This window comes from Lepisma saccharinum, chromosome 2, assembly GCF_977018435.1.
Source record: "Lepisma saccharinum chromosome 2, izLepSacc3.1, whole genome shotgun sequence".
NCBI classification, from domain to species: Eukaryota; Metazoa; Arthropoda; class Insecta; order Zygentoma; family Lepismatidae; genus Lepisma; species Lepisma saccharinum.
The window spans coordinates 2696517-2716349 of NC_139230.1; the positions used below are offsets into that span (position 1 = coordinate 2696517).

At 36.3% G+C, this 19833-nt stretch overlaps 1 protein-coding gene across 2 annotated transcripts in view; it reads left to right on the forward strand.

The window, feature by feature from the left end:
- Positions 1-18832, forward strand: part of LOC145983864 (omega-amidase NIT2) — a 35070-nt gene extending 16238 nt beyond the window's left edge. For both annotated transcript variants that reach the window (XM_083116925.1, XM_083116924.1), the window contains exons 3-6: positions 6205-6389; positions 10088-10256; positions 11764-11997; positions 18603-18832. In XM_083116925.1, the coding sequence (XP_082973051.1) occupies positions 6205-6389; positions 10088-10256; positions 11764-11997; positions 18603-18700 (686 nt within the window). In that variant the 3' untranslated portion in view covers positions 18701-18832. The remainder of the gene's footprint in view (positions 1-6204; positions 6390-10087; positions 10257-11763; positions 11998-18602) is intronic.
- The last annotated feature ends 1001 nt before the right edge of the window (positions 18833-19833 follow it).

Consider the following 19833-nt stretch of genomic DNA (forward strand, 5'->3'; position numbering starts at 1 on the left):
AACATTCCAGTGTGTCAGTAATAATTTCTTACTCTTTGTCCCCCAACACCCCATTTCCTGTTTTCTCGAATTCCTTCAATTATCTTCTAAAACTAGACTTTGATTGATTGATTGATTTGTTTTATTTTATTTCGCTCTTCTGTCACTTTTGGCTAATCACAAAGATTTTATTAAATGAGAATTCTCAACCAAACAACTTTTATGTAACCCTGACCAGCTGACTTCAAAAGGGCACCTGGTATGGCATTCAAAGCAGGTTTTATAAGATCATTTTGAATTTGCATTCTTTAATTTTCTTTCTCAATTTCAATAGTTGCGACACATTTACATTCACACGACATTCAGGTGTACATTTTAAAATGACCCATACACAATGCAGATCCACACGAACTAACTTCATTTTTTTGTTCTGACTTGTTTTCCCTATCAAAACTGTTATTCTATTCAAGTCTCTTCAATGCATTGTTATTATTTTTAAGTCTACTTTATGCAAATATAAGCTGATCGGGACTGAGCATACAGTTTAAAATGGGATACGAACCACTGTGCAATGTGCCTCACCAAGTTTCGAACCAGAGACCCCTTTCATGCTCAGAAAGACTCAATTGTAGGAAGTCATTGTTGAAAGACACTATTTATGTTAGCGCTGTATGCCAAGCCACTATTGTTTGAAAGCAACAACATTATTGTTTACCATATGCTCCAAGGTGGAATATCAATAGAAATAACGGTGATATATTTTCTTTGAAATCTTATCCGTGCATATGGTCCAAAAAATACACATGAACTTCAACTTTTATAGAGAATAAATCGCACCCTGCATCTACCTTCTGTTGTGTATTGCCTGCATCAAAACATAATTTCAACTTCTTTCCTTAAATGTGAATGCCACACCACAAGAAAGTTTCATCATACATTTTCCAATTTTTTGTGCAGTTTCTCTTTCCTTAATTATTTTGTGCAAATGCATTTGGGGGGCTAATGTCAGGCTCTGGAGGAGCTTAGCCCCCCTAGCCCCTACCTAACTATGCCCATGGGTAGTGGTTTTTACACATATGCTCTTGAATGTGTTGTTACTTGCAGTTTCCTCTAATTGTGACATGAAAGTGCACACAAGCGCATGTTCAATCCTGCACCAGGCTTAGTATTTTTAATACAATTAATTAACAATTAGGAATCCACTTCAAACTGTAGATCCAGTCCTGATTAGCCTATTGAGAATAAAGTGGACAAAAATTCAAGTCTCTCAAATGGTCATAGAAAGAGTTTTTATGCATATTTCATGATTGACAACATCATTTCGGGAATAAAGTACAACAGTTCATGATAGAAGTGAACCTGATTTCTGTTGGCTTATGCACATGCAGATAATGACCAGGTGAAAGACATTGTCTGTCCCTCTACCAAGTACAGTAGAGCGTCGATTATCCGAAGTAATTGGGGGACATGGGTGTTTGGAAAACTGGTTTGTTCGGATAATCGAACTGTACATGTTTATTTGCCAAAAAGAAGTAACGTACAAAGGCAACTTTAGTAGGAATATATAGTATGTGGTACAGTTTATTAAACAAAAATATGTACATATTACATACGCATTTTGCATGAACAATACACACAGTACACAAAATTAACGTTTAAAAAAATCCTTTATTTTGGTCTGTCTAAGCAAGCCTACACGCTTACGAGCAGCTAAGTCACGTACTTTTTTCATTACAGATATCTGAAAGTGAGCGAGTACACAGTTCGGTTAAGCGGTCGTTCGGTTGACCGACGTTCGGATAATCGACGCTCTACTGTATATCAAAGATAAAAGATTGATGCGCACCCACTTATTGTATCATTTTAAGTGTTTAATATGTTTAAAATGTTAATTGTCTATTATGACGTAATTTGTTTTGTTCAATTGGGTAGTCTTTTATGGTTATGGACTAACCTTAAAACATTTGATTGTGGGTTGTGAGGTGAGAGATATTAGGGATGTTGCTGGAATAATGGAAGTGATTTTGGAAATGTGAATGTTTTAATTTATGTAGTGAAGAAGTATTATGATCTAAATACAGTTTTGTTTGTAATAAGAAGTTTAATTGTGAGTTCAAGTGTAATATATTAACATTAACTGACTTCTAAATATAGTTTGGTGTGCGAGAGTTAGTAAAGTTTACGTAAGCATATCCTTATCTAATTTCCCACAACCTGAGGGCTTCATAGTAGGCTGATAAGTCTCAGGCTCACCGTTGAGGAATAAACGTAAGTAGTTCCATTGAAAATAATCTGGGGAACGTAACAGGTGTAAACTTTTTGGCGCCCAACGTGGGGCTCGATAAATGTGTTTGAGTAGGGTATGCAGAAGCGTAATTTAAGAAGTGATCGTCGTAAGTTAAAAATGGATACTTTAAGTTGCTGTTCCGATAAAGGGAAAGCTGATGATGAAGAGGTCGAGTGCAACGATTGTAAAAGAAGCTTCCACTTACGTTGTGCTGGTTATGCTTTGCCAAAATCGCAGTATAAGATGGAAGAATTGAAATGTCTAATTTGTAAAGAGAAGGGTAACAAAGGAAGTCCTTGTTTGGAACAGTTGTTTCAAACCCTGATGGAGAAAATGGAAATGGGAAGAAAAGAAGATAAAGAGGAACAGGAAAGGATAAGAAAAGAAGATAAAGAGGAACAGGAAAGGATAAGAAAAGAAGATAAAGAGGAACAGGAAAGGATAAGAAATGAACAAGATAGAAAAAGAAATGAAGATAAAGATGAACAAGAAAGAATCAGAAGGGAAGATAAAGAGGAACAGGAAAGGATAAGAAATGAACAAGAAAGAAAAAGGAATGAAGAAAGAGGAGAATTGATGAAGCTGCTCAGTCAAGATAAGGAAGAATTATTATTAAGAATAGAAGAGGGGCGAAAGGAATGTAGAGAAATTAAGGAGACTCTGAGGAAGGAAATTGCGTGTGAGAGGCAGCAAGTAGCTGAATTAATTCTAAAGCTGGAAGAAAAACAAAAGGAGGATTATGACAAGTGGAACTTTGACTTGGCACAGGAGAAAACATCTAGAGAAGCTAAAGAAAAGGAAATGGAAAATGAAATTGAGAAATTGAGGGGACGAATAGAGAGTGTTGAAATAATTGCAAGGCCAGAAGCAACACAGGGTTCCTCAGAATTACTTGATAATTTAGAGTTAAATCAGAGAAGGCAAGAAAAGAAACTTGAAGAAGTTACGGAGAAAGTCGCATCTGTAGATAGGCAGGTCGATCAACTGCAGATGTTAATGGCAGGCTGTCGGGTTCTAGAACCTTCTCAAAATGGTGAAGCTGTATTTCAACCGGGAATGAACGGTTCAACAACGAGAGGTGATTCCAAGGGGAAGATGAGGAAAAGAAATCGTTACTCGTCAAGTTCTTGCTCTGCAGTTTCCTCTAGTTCTGAGGAAACTGAAACTAGGAAAATTACAAAGCCCAGGAAGAGACATAATAATGGAAAGTCTGAGAGATGGGGACAGGATGAGATATCTCGTGACAATGCCTATAAGAATAGCTCCTACAAATCTTTTCGCATGTCTGATGTTAACGCTCTTTCAAAGTTTGCGGGAGAGATTAATACTGTCTCTGCTGAAAGGTATTTAAAAGAGCTAATAACATACCTGGATCTAATGAATGTCCCTATGATTTTTAGATTGAAGTTATTGCCCTCTTTTATGGTAGGAAAGGCTAAGGCGTGGTTTGTTGCAAATGAGAAGAAGTGGAAGACTTTTGAACATTTTTGTGCTGCCTTTAAAAAACAATATGCTTCTGCTGATGCCAAGCAAAGGGAAATGCAGACGCTGAGAAATAAACGGTATTCGAGGAGCTGTGGCCTCTCACTTGAAGAATATTGCTGGGACACATATGGCTCGTATTGTAATCTTGTGGATAGCGTTGACCAAAGCGAAGCGCTGAACTTGGTTATTAGTCAACTTCCGCTGCGAGTGCGTCAGTTGGTACTTACTCGCGATCCACGCAACATGGATCAACTTACCAGCTACTTGGGAAGATATGAAGCCTCGGAGCAACTCGATGGATGGAGGACAGAAAACCCGAGATTCGAGGACAGAAGAACCTACCAAGCTAGAGTTATGCAATTGACGTTCTCCAGAAATCAACCCAATTCAGCGAAGGTGTCTGCTGGTAGCGGAATATCTGATAATGAGAACTTCAATGGTAGCGCTTGACAAAGTAACAATCCTTCAGGAGAAGAAAATAGAAGCGGGTTCTATAGAAGAAGGAACTGCGAGGGATTACAGCGATCTTCTGGAGAAGAAATAAGAACACCATTCCGAAGAAGAAGTTCGTATGGTAATAATAATTTCTCCCCACATCGCTATAACCGGTATATAGGTAACTACAATTGGAGGAGGAAAGAAAGTGCTACACAGACGGAAGATTTCGATAGTGGAGAAACTAGTGTTAAACAATTAGATGTTACCACTTGGAATACGTCTGCCCTGTCCTACACTCCAACAAACTGAGAAGCAGTTGTTGAGTTCAGTGGATGGCCCTAGAGTTTTGAAAAAGAAAATTTACTCCATTTTCATTTTGTTAATTTTCTTTTTGTTTGTGGGAGGATGCCATGTATCATTTTAAGTGTTTAATATGTTTAAAATGTTAATTGTCTATTATGACGTAATTTGTTTTGTTCAATTGGGTAGTCTTTTATGGTTATGGACTAACCTTAAAACATTTGATTGTGGGTTGTGAGGTGAGAGATATTAGGGATGTTGCTGGAATAATGGAAGTGATTTTGGAAATGTGAATGTTTTAATTTATGTAGTGAAGAAGTATTATGATCTAAATACAGTTTTGTTTGTAATAAGAAGTTTAATTGTGAGTTCAAGTGTAATATATTAACATTAACTGACTTCTAAATATAGTTTGGTGTGCGAGAGTTAGTAAAGTTTACGTAAGCATATCCTTATCTAATTTCCCACAACCTGAGGGCTTCATAGTAGGCTGATAAGTCTCAGGCTCACCGTTGAGGAATAAACGTAAGTAGTTCCATTGAAAATAATCCGGGGAATGTAACAAGATGTTATGGAAAAATGCCATGGAATCTCTAACAGAGCTCTGTAACCAAAGAGGAAGAAGAGCAGTTACATGTGTAAAGAATGTGCTGTTGTACTATGTGAGGATGCACGTTTCCAAAATACCACACATTAGAAATACTGAATTAAAACAGATCCCAGGAGAAGTTCTTCTTCTATTCTTAAGGTTTTCTTTGACTCATTCTCTCTGCCTCTCACCCCTCCTCGTCTTGTCATGATCATGACACAGTCAGGAGAATCGCATCTGTATGTGCACTTAAACAACTACAAATCTTTCAGGATTTCAAATTCATGTCTTTGTATTTCAGAGAGGGTCACTAAATTAAAAGACAGCTGAAAGTTGTGATAAGATTATAGAGTTCCTTTAAAAATTTAGTCTGATAAAAAGATGGTAAAATTATTTTCAATGATTCATTCATTAATTTCCATTCATCAAATCATATGAAGTGCAAATTGTTTAATAATGTGTGTTGTACTTATCATGTTGCATATCTTTCTGTTAATCAGCCAACCTCTTAGGTGGAGGCCTCCCCGATGGCGCAGTGGTAGCGTCGTCGCCTTGTAATCAAGGGGTCCCGGGTTTGATACCCGGTGGAGGCACAAGTGGTTCGGATCCCACTTTAAACTGTAGGTCCAGTCCCGATTAGCCTTACTGTGCATAAAGTGGACTTAAAACAACATATCAATATCAATATCTTAGGTGGAGTGGTTAACATAGCAGGTTAGAAATCCCAGTCTGGGAATGGATGTTCTTGCTGAGTGTCCCTTCATCAAGTTCATCATCATTCATCATCATCTTTGTGATTAGCCAAAAGTGACAGAAAAGTGGAGTAAAATAAACCATTTCAATCAATCAATATTTCTGTTAGCCATTTTATGTTGGTACAGCCAGCCCCCGTGGCAGAGTGGTTAGCACATTGCGCTATGATGCCAGTGGTTCTGGGTTCAAATCCTGGCCTGGCATGGATGTTTGTGAGTGTCTATTCATCAATTTCATCATATCATCATTCATCCCCATCTTTGCAAATTAGCCAAAAGTGGCACAAAAGCAAAGTAAAATAAAGCTAATCAATATATAAAATCATGTTGGTACAATAACTACTCTATTCATATTGTAGCTGTATCTCTTGCAGAATATTTTCCTCAGTATGCTGAAGCAATACCCTCAGGAGAAACCTCAGTGGCCTTATCAAACATTGCAAAAGAAACAAGTGCTTACATTGTAGCTGGTTCAATTCCAGAGAAAGATTCAGACAAACTGTACAACACATGCACAGTGTGGGGCCCAACAGGGAATCTTTTGGCTAAACATCGCAAGGTAAGCTTTGTGAATGAAAGAGAAGGATATTTTTGTGTGTTGCAAAAAAAAATATATTTTTTTTGTAGTTGTTTAAAATCATTATGAATCAAATCAATCATGTTCATATCATGTAGTCTCCTACTGACAGTTGGGTGTGATATTGTATGCAATTTTCTATTGTATTATGTATGCCATTCACATTCTCTTTTGCATTACAGTAGAAACACCTCACTTTAAACTTACACATAACTGCCATATTGTGTTTATCAAAAAAGTATTATATGTGTAGACATCATGAGAACATTTGCAGGTCTCTACTAATGTAGGCACCCTTTCAAACTGACCAAATCCCAACCCCAGGTGCTACCAGGGAGATTGATTGCATTACATCACCCTTATATACTTCATATTAGGAGAATATTCTTATATACTTCTTTGTACGTTCATGTTGACCACATGAACAACAACATTGCTTTTATCCCTTGGTGATATTTTCAAGCTGATGAACTGGGATGTTTAATAGTGGCAATGTGTACTGGGTTCGATACCTGGTTGAGGCACATAGTGGTTCGGATCCCATTTTAAACTGTAGGTCCAGTCCAGATTAGCCTTACTATGCATAAAGTGGACTTAAAACACCAACTCAAACTATCAGAAGATCCAAAATTACACTGGTCGATATTTTTTCAAAAGTTGAACCATGTTTTGAAATGAATAGGTGACTCGGAAAGGATTTTTCATGCTGAATTCAAATTTGAAAACTGTTTTGCTCCATCACGTCACAATTTTTTACAAATCGTGAAAACTGAATAGCATATAGGGGTCTATTATGGTATTATTGGGATCATTTGGGGTTTATATAATCATATTACAGACACACAGAATAAATAATTTTTGCAAATATAGTAATCAGTGGGACATATATTGAGATTGTAAAATCTATATTATATACTATATTCATGTACATTTTCATTTACACATGTCTAGAAAGAGATATAAAATAGTGCATTTCGAATTACTGAGACTCAGGATCAAACTTCATTCTTTTTGACTTTCTGCCTTCCCCGACACCCGAAGTAGGAACATCTCTTTTTAACATCCAACAAAAATCTGCCATCATGGAAACATTCCATCGTCCCTGGTATCTCTGTTCCATCTCTGCTATGTCCTTGTGAAATCTTTCCCCGTGCTCCTCGCTGAAGCGTCTGAGATTACTCGGATAGAAATCTAGATGTGAGTTAAGGAAATGCAATTTGAGGCTCATTTTACAACCAAGTTTACATAAATTCGTTAGCAGATTTTTCACAAAATGTTCATAGTTAACGTGTTTTTATTGCCCAGAAAATGGGCAACCACCATTTTGAAACTTACCCAGGCATCCCTTTCCGTAGCAGTTATTATTTCTTCAAAATCTGCATCCAACATCAGTTTCCGTATCTTAGGGCCAACAAAAATACCCTCTTTGAGCTTACCCTCAGTGACGGATGGAAATTTCCTGGCAATGTATTTAAAGCATTCGCCGTCTTTGTCTAACGCTTTCACAAACTGTTTCATTATCCCTAACTTAATATGCAACGGAGGGAGCAGTATTTTAGACGACTGAATTAATTGCCATTGTGTCACATTCTTCTTCCCTGGAGAGAGAGATTCTCTACTTGGCCACGTTTTCACTTTCCAATGATTCTCCCTGTCCCGACTGTCCCATTTGCACAAGAAGCAGGGGAATTTTGTGTTCCCAGCCTGGAGACCCAACGACAAAGCTATCACTTTGAAAATCTCCACAGACAGACCAACCATGTTCTTCGTATTTCACTTTCAGTAGCATGAACCTCAAAGTTTCATAAGTTTCCTTAAGCGACACAGAATATGCAACTGGAATCGATGGGAACACATTACAGTTATTTAACAGAACACCCTTCAGACTAGTCTGTGATGCATCAATGAAAAGTCTCCATTCACTTACATTGTAAGAAATACCATACAATTCTATGACTTTCCTTATGTTGTTACAATAAACAAGGTTTTCGTCTTCAGTAAAGTATGGGAGTAGCTCTGTCTCTCGATGCCTGTACCATGAGAAATGTGTTCCTGGAGACAACAGGTTTTTCTTACTCAGTCGGGAACCAAGAAGTTGGGCACTCTCCTTTGGTAAACTTAGGTCTCTTACGAGATCATTCAGTTCATGTTGTGTGAAAGGTTGCGGAGTGTCTGTACTTGTACCAGGACAGAAATCGTCACTGTCATCATAGTGTGCACGTTCAACTTCAGTGTCACTTGAAGTGCTGCAATTATCACTACTCGTACGTGGTACAGGTACAGGTACATCTGGCCCATGAGGCACGGGCCTAATGGTCGATTGTATGTTGTTGGGATAGCTCACATTGCTCTTGTTCTTATCACTAACCGCTAACATCTATAGCACAGAAATAGCAGTCATCAATGTGATTTTTTGGTTCCCGCCATACCATTGGTATTCCAAATGGCAATGCTTTCCTCTTGCTACACTTCCACAATCGCAAAGCTTCCACACATGTTTTGCAAACTTCATGCGGGGCCCAGTTTTTGTCCTGATCACCTACTTTAACACCAAAATATTCGTGGTAAGCAGACCTCACAAATGTGGTGATACGTTGTCTTTGCCTCTTCACTACATAGCTTCCACAAATGTAACAGAATACATGGGGCGAGTTCAAACACTTCCTGGACGACGACGACATTGTCTCTCAACACAACACAGCACGAACAATGACGAAAACTTTATCAAATATTTTGCATTCCCTACTGCTATTTACATATATAATATCTACAATACACTTAACTAAGGTTTTCGGATCACGTAACCTTATACATGGTAAATAAATTAAAAACTGTACTATTTGCATTAGTTGGTATCGAATAACAAAACTTAGAAACAAATTTATTGAACCATTCATTGTTACTAGGCATCTTCAGCAATTTTGTTAATCATATAATGTAATAAGAGGTGCACTGCCATCTATCGGGAATATTATTAACTTCTAATTTCTGGGCAGGAATTACGATTTATACAACAATGAAGATTTCTAAATAACTGAGGGTGATACAACATAAACAAGGTCACTTCTGAAATCAGCATCAAATGTAGTTTCAGAAACCACAATTAGTTTCCAAACATCAGAACCCATGTCGACCAGTGTTATTAATTTGACATGCCAGTTCAGTCAAAAAGTTTGTGGCTGCAATGTTGTTAGTTATTTGTTATTAATTAATATTCCACTCTGCCCCGTGGCTGATTCCCCATATGCTTGCCATAGCATTTTCTTTCTTAGCTGCTCACTTTGACTTCATTATGACCAAACGTTTTTAGCACATTGTTCAAAGGGAGACATTTTAGCTGTTTGACATAGCTCTGCACACTGATCTATGTAAACCATCCTCACCTCCAAATAACTGCAAGTCTAAGAACAAAATGCTAGCTGTACAGTGTCAACATCTGTAGCCTGATGACAGTATCACATATTGTGGGATTCACTCTATAGTTCAACACACAGCAGCTAATCAAACTATTTGACTGAACTGTTACAAGTCCTTAGTACTTTATTTTGCCATTCACTTTCCATTGTGAGATCATTCCCATATTTTGAAATCACTTTGCACTTTTGAATTGATGTTTTGCTGTATAATGCCATCATATATGATGCTTGTAAATGATGCATTTATGTGTACCTCTGTTTCAGATTCATTTGTTTGATATTGACATTCCAGGTGGGATAAGATTCAAAGAATCTGAGGTATTGAGTGCAGGAAGTGATCTGACAGTTGTTCCCACAGCTCCATGCACTCTTGGAATTGGAATTTGTTATGACATTCGATTTGCAGAAATGGCTCGGATTTACAGTTCTCTTGGTAAGGACTATTCAGTATTCTTTAAATTGTTTTAATAGGATTTTGTAGATAATGGAAGAAGCCAGAAGGGCTAGTAAAAACTTTTTTTTAAAAAAATTGAGGAGGTTGGGAACATTTGCCAGTCAATAGGAAATGCCTTCTACAGAGTATTTCAAAAGTCACACAACCCTAAAACTAAGTGTTTGTGAAATGAAAACTGTGATAGATATTCACACTGGGTTTCCTCCATTATGAGACTGAGATATTTTAAAATACTTTTAATTGCCACTTTGTTCCATACGGTGAATTCTAGAAATTAATTCAAGGTTAACTTAGTCCCAGGTTTGATACCTGATGGAGCCACTTTGAATAGTGGTTCGGATATCACTTTAAACTGTAGGTCCCAGTCCCGATTAGCCTGTGTGTATAAAGTAGACTTAAAACATCAATTCAAGGTTAACTTAGGGTTAGGGTTGCGAAACACTAAATTTTGTGGCATTACTGCCTGTTCCATAAATATGTAGAAAAACAATTTATTATGCTTCTGGCCGGCCCCCGCAGCCGAATTGTTAGCACATTGTGCTATGATACCAGGGGTCACGGGTGTGAATACCAGTCTGGACATGGATGTTTGTGAGTGTCATTTCATCACTCATCCCTATCTTTGCAAATTAGAGAGAAGTGGCACAAAAAGTTATGTAAAATAAAGCAAATCAGTCAACCAATCAATTATGCTTCTAATTGGTGGTGTGGATGCTATCTTATGACTGTCAGATAATGTGGTTCTTCCCCAAAGTATAAGTAATTTCATGTTATCTTGTAAGGATATCTTCTATTATAGCCCTGACATTGATTGTTGTACAATAACTTATATCCTGAATATACCATACCTAGTGCTTCACTGACTACTTTTGCCTTTAATTTATATAAGATTTGGAAACATTTTGTGCTTAGCAGCACACATAGTTAACATTCTGGTTGACACTGAATGTTCTTTTCTGATCCTACAATAGGAATTGGTCTTGTTGTTTATGATTATGCCAGTTTCAAACATAAAAGCTAAAACATCCTCACATGTTGGTATTTCCTTGCCAAAAGTTAATTAATTTGCTAGATCCATTGTTCTAATGTGATTACAAATTGTGTGTGGCATTGTGAAGCTTGGCATGATCAAACTACTTGAATTCAGCTTTTAGTAGTAGTTCAGCAGGATATTTGTCATTTAACATTTTGAAGAAATCTGAGCCGGTCCCCATGGCAGAGTGGTTAGCACATCACACTACCTGGGTTCATATCTTAGCTTGGGCGTGGATGTTTGTGAGTGTCCATTCATCAATTTCATCATATCATCACTCATCCCCATCTTCGCAAATTAGCCAAAAGTGTCACAAATAGCGAAGTAAAATATAGCAAATAAATCAAGATATCTCAATTTGTTGGTAAGTGTTATGATCTGTAATAATAATGAGAGTTTTCTCCTGCAGTTGTGAATAGTGTATATCGTAATAGATGTTGTTGGTGATTTCAGGATGTCGACTGTTGTTGTACCCAGGTGCTTTCAATATGACGACTGGACCACTTCATTGGGAACTCCTTCAGCGTGCCCGTGCAGTGGATAATCAAGTGTATGTGGCTGGAATAGCACCGGCACGCGATGAGAAGGCTTCTTACATTTCATGGGGCCATTCCACTATTGTAGATCCATGGGGAAAAATTATAGCTCAGGCTGAGAGTAAAGAAGATATTATCTATGCTGACTTGGGTAAGTTTTAGTTATTGTAAATGTCATGACATACTAAAAGTATGAAGGGATGTAGATATTCTTGCGTGTGGGCACAATGCACAATACATTCAATTTTTCATTTTCCCATGTAACATAACTTGCTAAATGTTAAATGTGGAAAACTTCTGTAACAAAATGATTTAGATGAAAATATTCATGTGTACTGGCTTGTAATCATTTGGAAAACATCTTCATAAGATTTTCTAAGCACATGTTAGTTGTTCATTTAACTTATTTTCAGACTTAATTTCCTACAAAACATTAGCAGCAGTAAGTGTCAAACTCTCATCTTTCATTCTCCTTTCCAAACACTACTTGCATTCAGAATTTTTCTTACAAGACCTTCTACTGTAGCAAGTTTCCAAGAGAAGTTTTTTCAAATTTTAAACTTATCAAAACTTATTTGAAATCTATGTAATCACAGGAGAGAGTCAATGCACTGTCAATTCTTTCCATTGAGAAGATAATTTCTAGATTATAGGGAGATCATTGCAAATTTTGCATCAAAGATAGCAAGAAGAGTTGAATTTTATTAGGCAAATAAATAAATGATGCCTTTCTCAGATTTTTTAAATTCACAGCAACTTTCATTATAGACCATGTGAATGTTATGTGCCCTAGGCTCTGCACCCACCTAGGGCTGACTCTTGTCTCACAGGATACAAGAGATTGTGATACACTAAAAGTTATTAAAAGTTGTACAGTAAATTTCACAAGAAAGGAAATTACTTAGAAATATGTACGAGGGCTATTTTATTTTCAACCTCCGATAGGGCATGAAATCACAACCACAGTGAATAGCAAAATGGGTTTATTGATAAATGTTACGTCTACTTTTCAAGTAAGCCTCAAGAGGATTCAGACATTTATCGTACCGATGCACTAGCTTTCCAATACCCTCTGCAAAGAAAGGTGCCGCCTGTCTGTTGAGCCAGGTCTGCACCGTGTCCCGAAGCTCCTCATTGGTGTGGAACACCGTCCTCCCAACCACTTCTTCATAGCCGGGAAAAGGTGGAAGTCACTTGGTGCCAGGGGTGAACAAACACTTTCCAGTGGAATTGTTGAAGAAGGTCTTGGGTTGACGCAGCAACATGTTGTCGGGAATTGTCATGAAGCAAGACAATGCCTGAAGACAGCATGCCTCTCAGTTTGTTCTGGATGGCTCTGCGTATTCTGTGCAATGTCTCACAGTATGCAGCCGCATTGATTGTAGTTGCCGGCTCCAGGAAGTCAACCAGTAACACACCTTGCACTTGGCGGGAGAGTCGATTATAGCAGACATCTCTATGTGCCCGTCACTCAGCTTCAACTGAAGCGTTGGCCTTGGCAGTGGTGAAGGTAGTGGCAGGGGAGACACCAATCACGCTGCATAATGCCCTGCTTCCTAGCTCTTGACGGCCCACCGGCCATCGGAGGTTGAAAAAAAAATAGCCCTCATATGTATTCCTGTTTTATGTTTGTGGATTTTTACATTTCTCCCACATCTTAAGTTTTTTTCAGTTTGGCTCTCTGAATGTAAAATCGAGATAATTACTTATATTAACACTGTTGCCTTGTAATGAAGGGTTTAGGATTGATGCCTGGTGGAGACAAATTGCACAGACAAGTTCAACTGTCATCTTTTTAAAAATATGTGTGAAATATGAAAGTAACAAATGTAGATAGCTATTTAGTTTCAGTTCAGCCATTTTACCACAATGTTTGACTCATAATTACTAGAGTTTGTTAAGTTTAATATTTTATTTCCCGTTCCACTCTTATTTATTTATTGAACTCAATTGGTACATACCTAATTACAGAGCCCATATAAAGGATACATAGTGAATACAGTTACATATATTTCTGAATATAGAAATAGAAATAATATATATATAAATATAAAAATATATTTAAAATTATTTATTTTATATACATACACTTTATCACACCATTTCATTAGGAAATTATGTGTTTAAGCTTAGGCCATTGTTTTAATAGTGGCTTTACTAAGGTCCCTTAGGTTCATAGAAAAGATGTCAATGGTGTTATTCTTGATTAGCAAGTTATTGTAACTGGTGCACATTCTCCACAATGGAGATTTCTTTTTAATTTCCGATCTAGCCTTCTTTATAAGAAAAACTTCATTCTTGAGTCTAGTTTTCGTCAATGGGATTCGAAAATTAATCTGGCAAAGTAGATGTTCAGCATCTATTTCGTGATTTAACAACTTCCACAAGAATACTATTTCATGTAACATTCTTCTATGACACAGCTTTGTAAACCAACATTCATATATTAGTTGTCGTAGTGTTCAGATGTGGAGTAAACTTTCTGAAATTTGTATTTTAGAAATCTAAGAAATCTTGATTAGACTCGTTCAATTGCTTCACTGTACTTTGTTGTGTCTGTATTCCATATAACAGATGCATATTTAAGTTTTGGTTTCATATATGAATAATACAAAGCTTCTAGTGTCTCAATACTCTTAAAATCCCTACCCATTCTAAGAATAAACCCAAGGTTCTTGAACGCTTCGCTAATTATATGTTCTATATGTTTATTAAAAGTAAGATTTGAATAAAAATAACTCCTAAATCCTTAGCTGTAAAATTTCTTGCTAAATTATGGTTGTATAAACTATTATGGTTGTATATTTGACACTGAAATTCAACTGGGTTTTTTTCTTTCGAGTATATATTATATAATGGCATTTATTGATATTTAGTGTTAAATCATTGTTTATTGCCCACGTTTCTAACTTTGTAATATCATTTTGAAGTTGAACACTGTCATCTTGTTTGTTTATTTTCATGCAAAATTTCAGCTCATCTGCAAACAGCAATTTGTGTAAATTTTCAAATGAATCAGGCAAATCGTTAATAAGTAATGCTAAAAGAAGTGACCCAAGGTTAGACCCCTGAGGTACTCCTGAGGTGACTCTTTTCTCAGAGGATGTGTGGCCTTTATATGTCACGTACTGCTTACAGTTCTGCATGTAGGAAGCGAACAGTTGACGCAGTGGTTCAGAAATATTGAAGCATGCTAATATACTTAATAGGATATCGTGGTTAACCAAGTCGAACGCTTTGGAAAAGTATGTATATATTGCGTCAACTTGACCTACTTCATCCAAGGTTGAACTTATAAAATTGGTAATGTCCAAGAGATTGGTCAACACCAATCTACGTGATACAAAGCCATGCTGAAACGATTATACTACAGGTTTTACGTGGGTAAATATGTGACAGTGCATGATTTTTTCGAATATTTTTTTTTAGTCTGATAGTATATTTATTGGTCAGTAGTTTTGTATGTCATCAGTGTTATTGGTTTTGGGAAGTAGACAATTTGCCGTAGCTTTCCATTTTTCAGGAAATTTGTGTTTTGCAAGAATTAAATTGAAAATGAGATATAATGGGTTGTTTTACAGTAAAAAAAAGTATAAAAAACTTACGTGAGTGAGTATAATGGTTGCAGACTACGTTTCGCGAAGCTACGCTCCGCTTCTTCAGGTCTCTTTTCAGTACATACAGTACAGGTGTTTGGATATGGAATTTAAAATTACATGAAGATAAAAATGCCATGAGGCTAAGAGATATTCTTAAGAGATATTCTTATCTCTTAGCCTCATGGCCTTTTTATCTTCATGTAATTTTAAATTCCATATCCAAACACCCTCCTTTACCTAATCCTGGATTTTTTATGTATATGACGAAGTACTGTACGTACTGAAAAAGAGACCTAAAGAAGCGGAGTGTAGCTTCGCGAAACGTCGTGTGCAACCATTATACTCACTCACGTAAGTTTTTTATACTTTTTTTTTTTAATACTGTAAAAGAATCTATTTAGTGAGTAAATGCACAGATTTCCAAAATGTATATGATATAATAGGTATTTCAATATATCACTGCAATCTTTAACTACATAGGGTGGTATCTTGTCTGGTCTAGCTGATTTCTTAGGTTTTAAGTTTTTAATTGTTTTTTCTATGTCTTCAATTCCTATCTCTGTAATATTAAGATTATCGTTTCATATTGTTTATGGTTAGGAAATACTTGCATTTCATATCTAGAGGGATCTTTTTTTTATATACGGACTGAAAATGCTGTGCAAAAACTTCGACTACTGAACGTCGGTCTGACAACACTTTATCTTTGAACTGTACAGGATCTTTGTTGCTTTTCCTGTGTTTATTTGTAACAAATGACCAAAACTGGGTGCTATCTTTTGCAATATTTATTTCCGAATTGGCAACATTACTGTTGTATGCATCAATAATTTCCTTCCTAACTATTGTTCAAAATTTGCTAAATTTATTGTAGTGGTATGAAAAGTCTCCCACCTGTTTTTTTTTTCCACTTCTTGTGGTGGTTCTGTTTTCTACTTCTATTTTTAATAATGCTGCTCATAAACCAACATGGGTACCGTATTTTGCAGCTTTTCTTTAAGGGGGGACATTTATCGAATATTTTATATATAATATAAAACCCGTCTGTGGCTTGATCAGCATCTTTCTTTGTTTTCGATACATCCCAGTTCATGTTAAGCAGCTTGTGATAGATGGATGGAAAGTCGGCCTTACTAAAGTTTATAACTGTAGCTTATGACAAGTTTTATCATGGGTTTCTTTCACATGATTAATATCTACTAGCAGTGAGGGATGGTGTGTGTCTTCATGAACTAGCGGCTGTGTGTTTCGTGTTACTGTTATTCCCTGCCCATTTGTCAAAATCAAATCAAGTGTTTTCCCATTGCTATTTTTAATTGTCGTTCAAGCTTTTTAGTTGATATGCATTAATAAAGTTGTTTAAACCAAAATATGTTGTTGCTGATGAACTGGTTAGATTGTAATTCCTATCAGTTATATCTGTCAGATGAAAGTCCCCACCTATCAGGAGTTTAGTGTCACCAGGTTGACAGTGCTTTTCTATGAACCTAAAGAATAAAGTGTATGTGTCTTTGCTTCTACTGGGTGATATGTACACAACACAAATATATACAGTTCCTATTCCATTCAACAATACTTTAATCAAAATGCAGTCTAGATTTAGATGTAAACACGGTGAATCTATTACTACACTCTTGACATTTGATTTCACTGCATTGATTACACCACCATCCATTGTTTTACCAGTAATTTTTTTTGCTTTGGTCCCCCCTATATACAACATATATTTCATTGAAAAGTTCACTATTCTCATGAGAATCTGTTAACCAACTTCTGTTGTGATTAGTGCACTAAAGTTATTACAAAGGACATTTGTGTAAAATTCTCTTGTTTTGGTTTGGAGACCCGTAACATTTTGGTAACATAATTCAAACAACGAAGTGTCAAGATCCGCTGAAAGACATTTGGAGTTGGCTGTACTTACTTGGCCATTATTTTTGGTGGAATTTCTAGATCTCTTTTGTCATCGAGTTTGCTGACCTCTAGGCTGGTACGTGGAGGGAAATCTTGTGCCACGGGGATAAGTTATTGTGACTCGTTGAGGGAAGGGGAGGATTGAACACTCTTCCATGCTCTGTTCCTGCAGCATACCTGTGGGCACCGTTCTGCATCGCCGATTGTGGTGCATCTAGTTTCCATGTCTTCACTGTAGGATTTTCTATTCTTGGTTTGAGCTTGTTTGGGGAGAGGGGGCGGATGCTGATCGGAAATGTTCTGTGATGATGATAATGTGTTTGCTGGTTCCGTAGGTGATTCAGGTGATTGTCCTGTTAGGTGGCATTTGGCAACTAATGTGTAACATTTAGGTGTCTAAGCTGTCAACTTCACAGCCAATATGTGATTCAATAACAAAAAGGTCAGATCTAGTGTTTATGGAAAACATACATTTATTTATTTTCAGGACCACACTACAAGGAATAAAGTTAACACAATCTTAATTTATTCAAACTTGCCTTTACTTTTTTTATCCTGCTTCAAAAATCTGCCCACATGTCACACTTCAATGTCTAACAGTGTGAGTAACAACAAGTGATTGGTTCTGTGAAGTTAGAGGTCTTGAATTTGATTCAAGGGAATGGGATTCTTTGTGGTTGCCGCCTCATGAATTTCATCAAATATTCATTTACACAAACAGTTATGATGGAGCTGTCAAAGAATAGAAGATGCTGGCCATAGAGATGTCCAATAATCTGAAAATGTCAAATAATGCATGTTCTTGCATGATGCAAATTTTCCATTATGTGTGTAGGGATGAGAATGACATAATCACCAAATAGCAGCCTCATTCATTCATTCCATTAGGTGCCAAATTAAAAATGACAGTCACATTTTTTGCATTGCAACCACTAATTTCGAAAACTCGTTGAAATCAGTGTGAATCAATGAATAGGACTTAATTATTCATGATGGTTGCAGTAAACGCGGTTTAAAATTACTTACGTGAAATTTAGAAGATTTCGCACTTCGAAATTAATAGGATTGAACCATTAAATTGTGCAATGCGGAAGTGTGAAATCTTCTAAATTTCACGTAAGTAAGGATTTAATTAGTATAACTAATCTGTTGCCAATTTTCTTTAAATGGTTTGATTTTCTGATGTATTCTTATCCTGTGTAAAAATCTATTAACCAAAGTTTCCATTTCTTACTTTGTGCAGATATGCAGGTGATAGATGCAATAAAACAACAAATACCAATTTCTGTGCAACGAAGGGCAGACATATATGATACCATCGTGAAAACACAGAAGTCATGATTGTATTTCTGAATGTATTGTATTGGGGAAATTGGCTGTGCTGTACAATTGGGATACTTGTTATGGGATGTTATCAGGGATTCATTGTAGATGGTGTCAGAGGGAAACATTTGAATATTAATGTTGACTGAATTAAGTTTTTTATCTTTGTATTAAAAATGTTATAAATGTAATTATGATTAGGTAATCCAAAATATGTGGAAGCAATATTTTGAAATCAAATAGAAATATGCAAACTCACGCCTTCATTATAGAAAACATCCCAGAGAATATGACATGGTCTCATGAAAATTCACCAGGTCATACCAAATTTTTGCCATGTACTTTGTTTAAAATCTTAAGATATATTAGTGATGGTACAGATTAATTGGTACTCTATCAGTATCGGCCAACGTAGGCATATTGGTTTATTGGTAAAATTACCAATTATTTTACCGAACCAATATATCTATAAATACCTTATAATTTAATGCAAAATTCTGCCATTTTGTTATAATTTTTATGGATAATCTCCATGCCCTACTTTTAAAAAGGTTAATGTCTAAATTTATTTTGCACTGCAGTCATCTTAAACACACATTTATTAAGGAGGTCAATTCAGGTTCAAGGACCATTTGAAATTTTATATTGGATTGGTAGAATATCGGTTATCAGAATCGATAAATTTTATATTGCTACTTTATCGGTTTCAGCCCATTCCTAGCATAAATCCAGCATTATCTAGAATGATCAGGAGATTGTGTAAGATGCAAATAAATAAAAGTACAAACATGGGTAAAAGTTGAGAAGGTAGTGAAGGCAAGTTCACATGTTGAACAAGGCTGCCTCTGTTTTAACTGTGTTTTATTTCTTATTTGTAATTTTATTCCTCCTCCTGGCAGCAGGTGGAGTGAAATAATTATATCACATAATGCAATTCTGAAAAGGATGCCGAAAATGTAAATCAAATATGTTTTGTTGAGGCAGAAACTGTATAAGAAGGAACAAGGATAAAGAGAAAGGTAAAGTTTTCCCCTGTGCTATGCACCATGCCATGAAGGCGTATAGGGAAACACAAAGAAAATGAATGTTCATTTAATGCACCACACTAAAGCATATGCATGTGTGTTCTGTGGAAAGATGGAATATATATT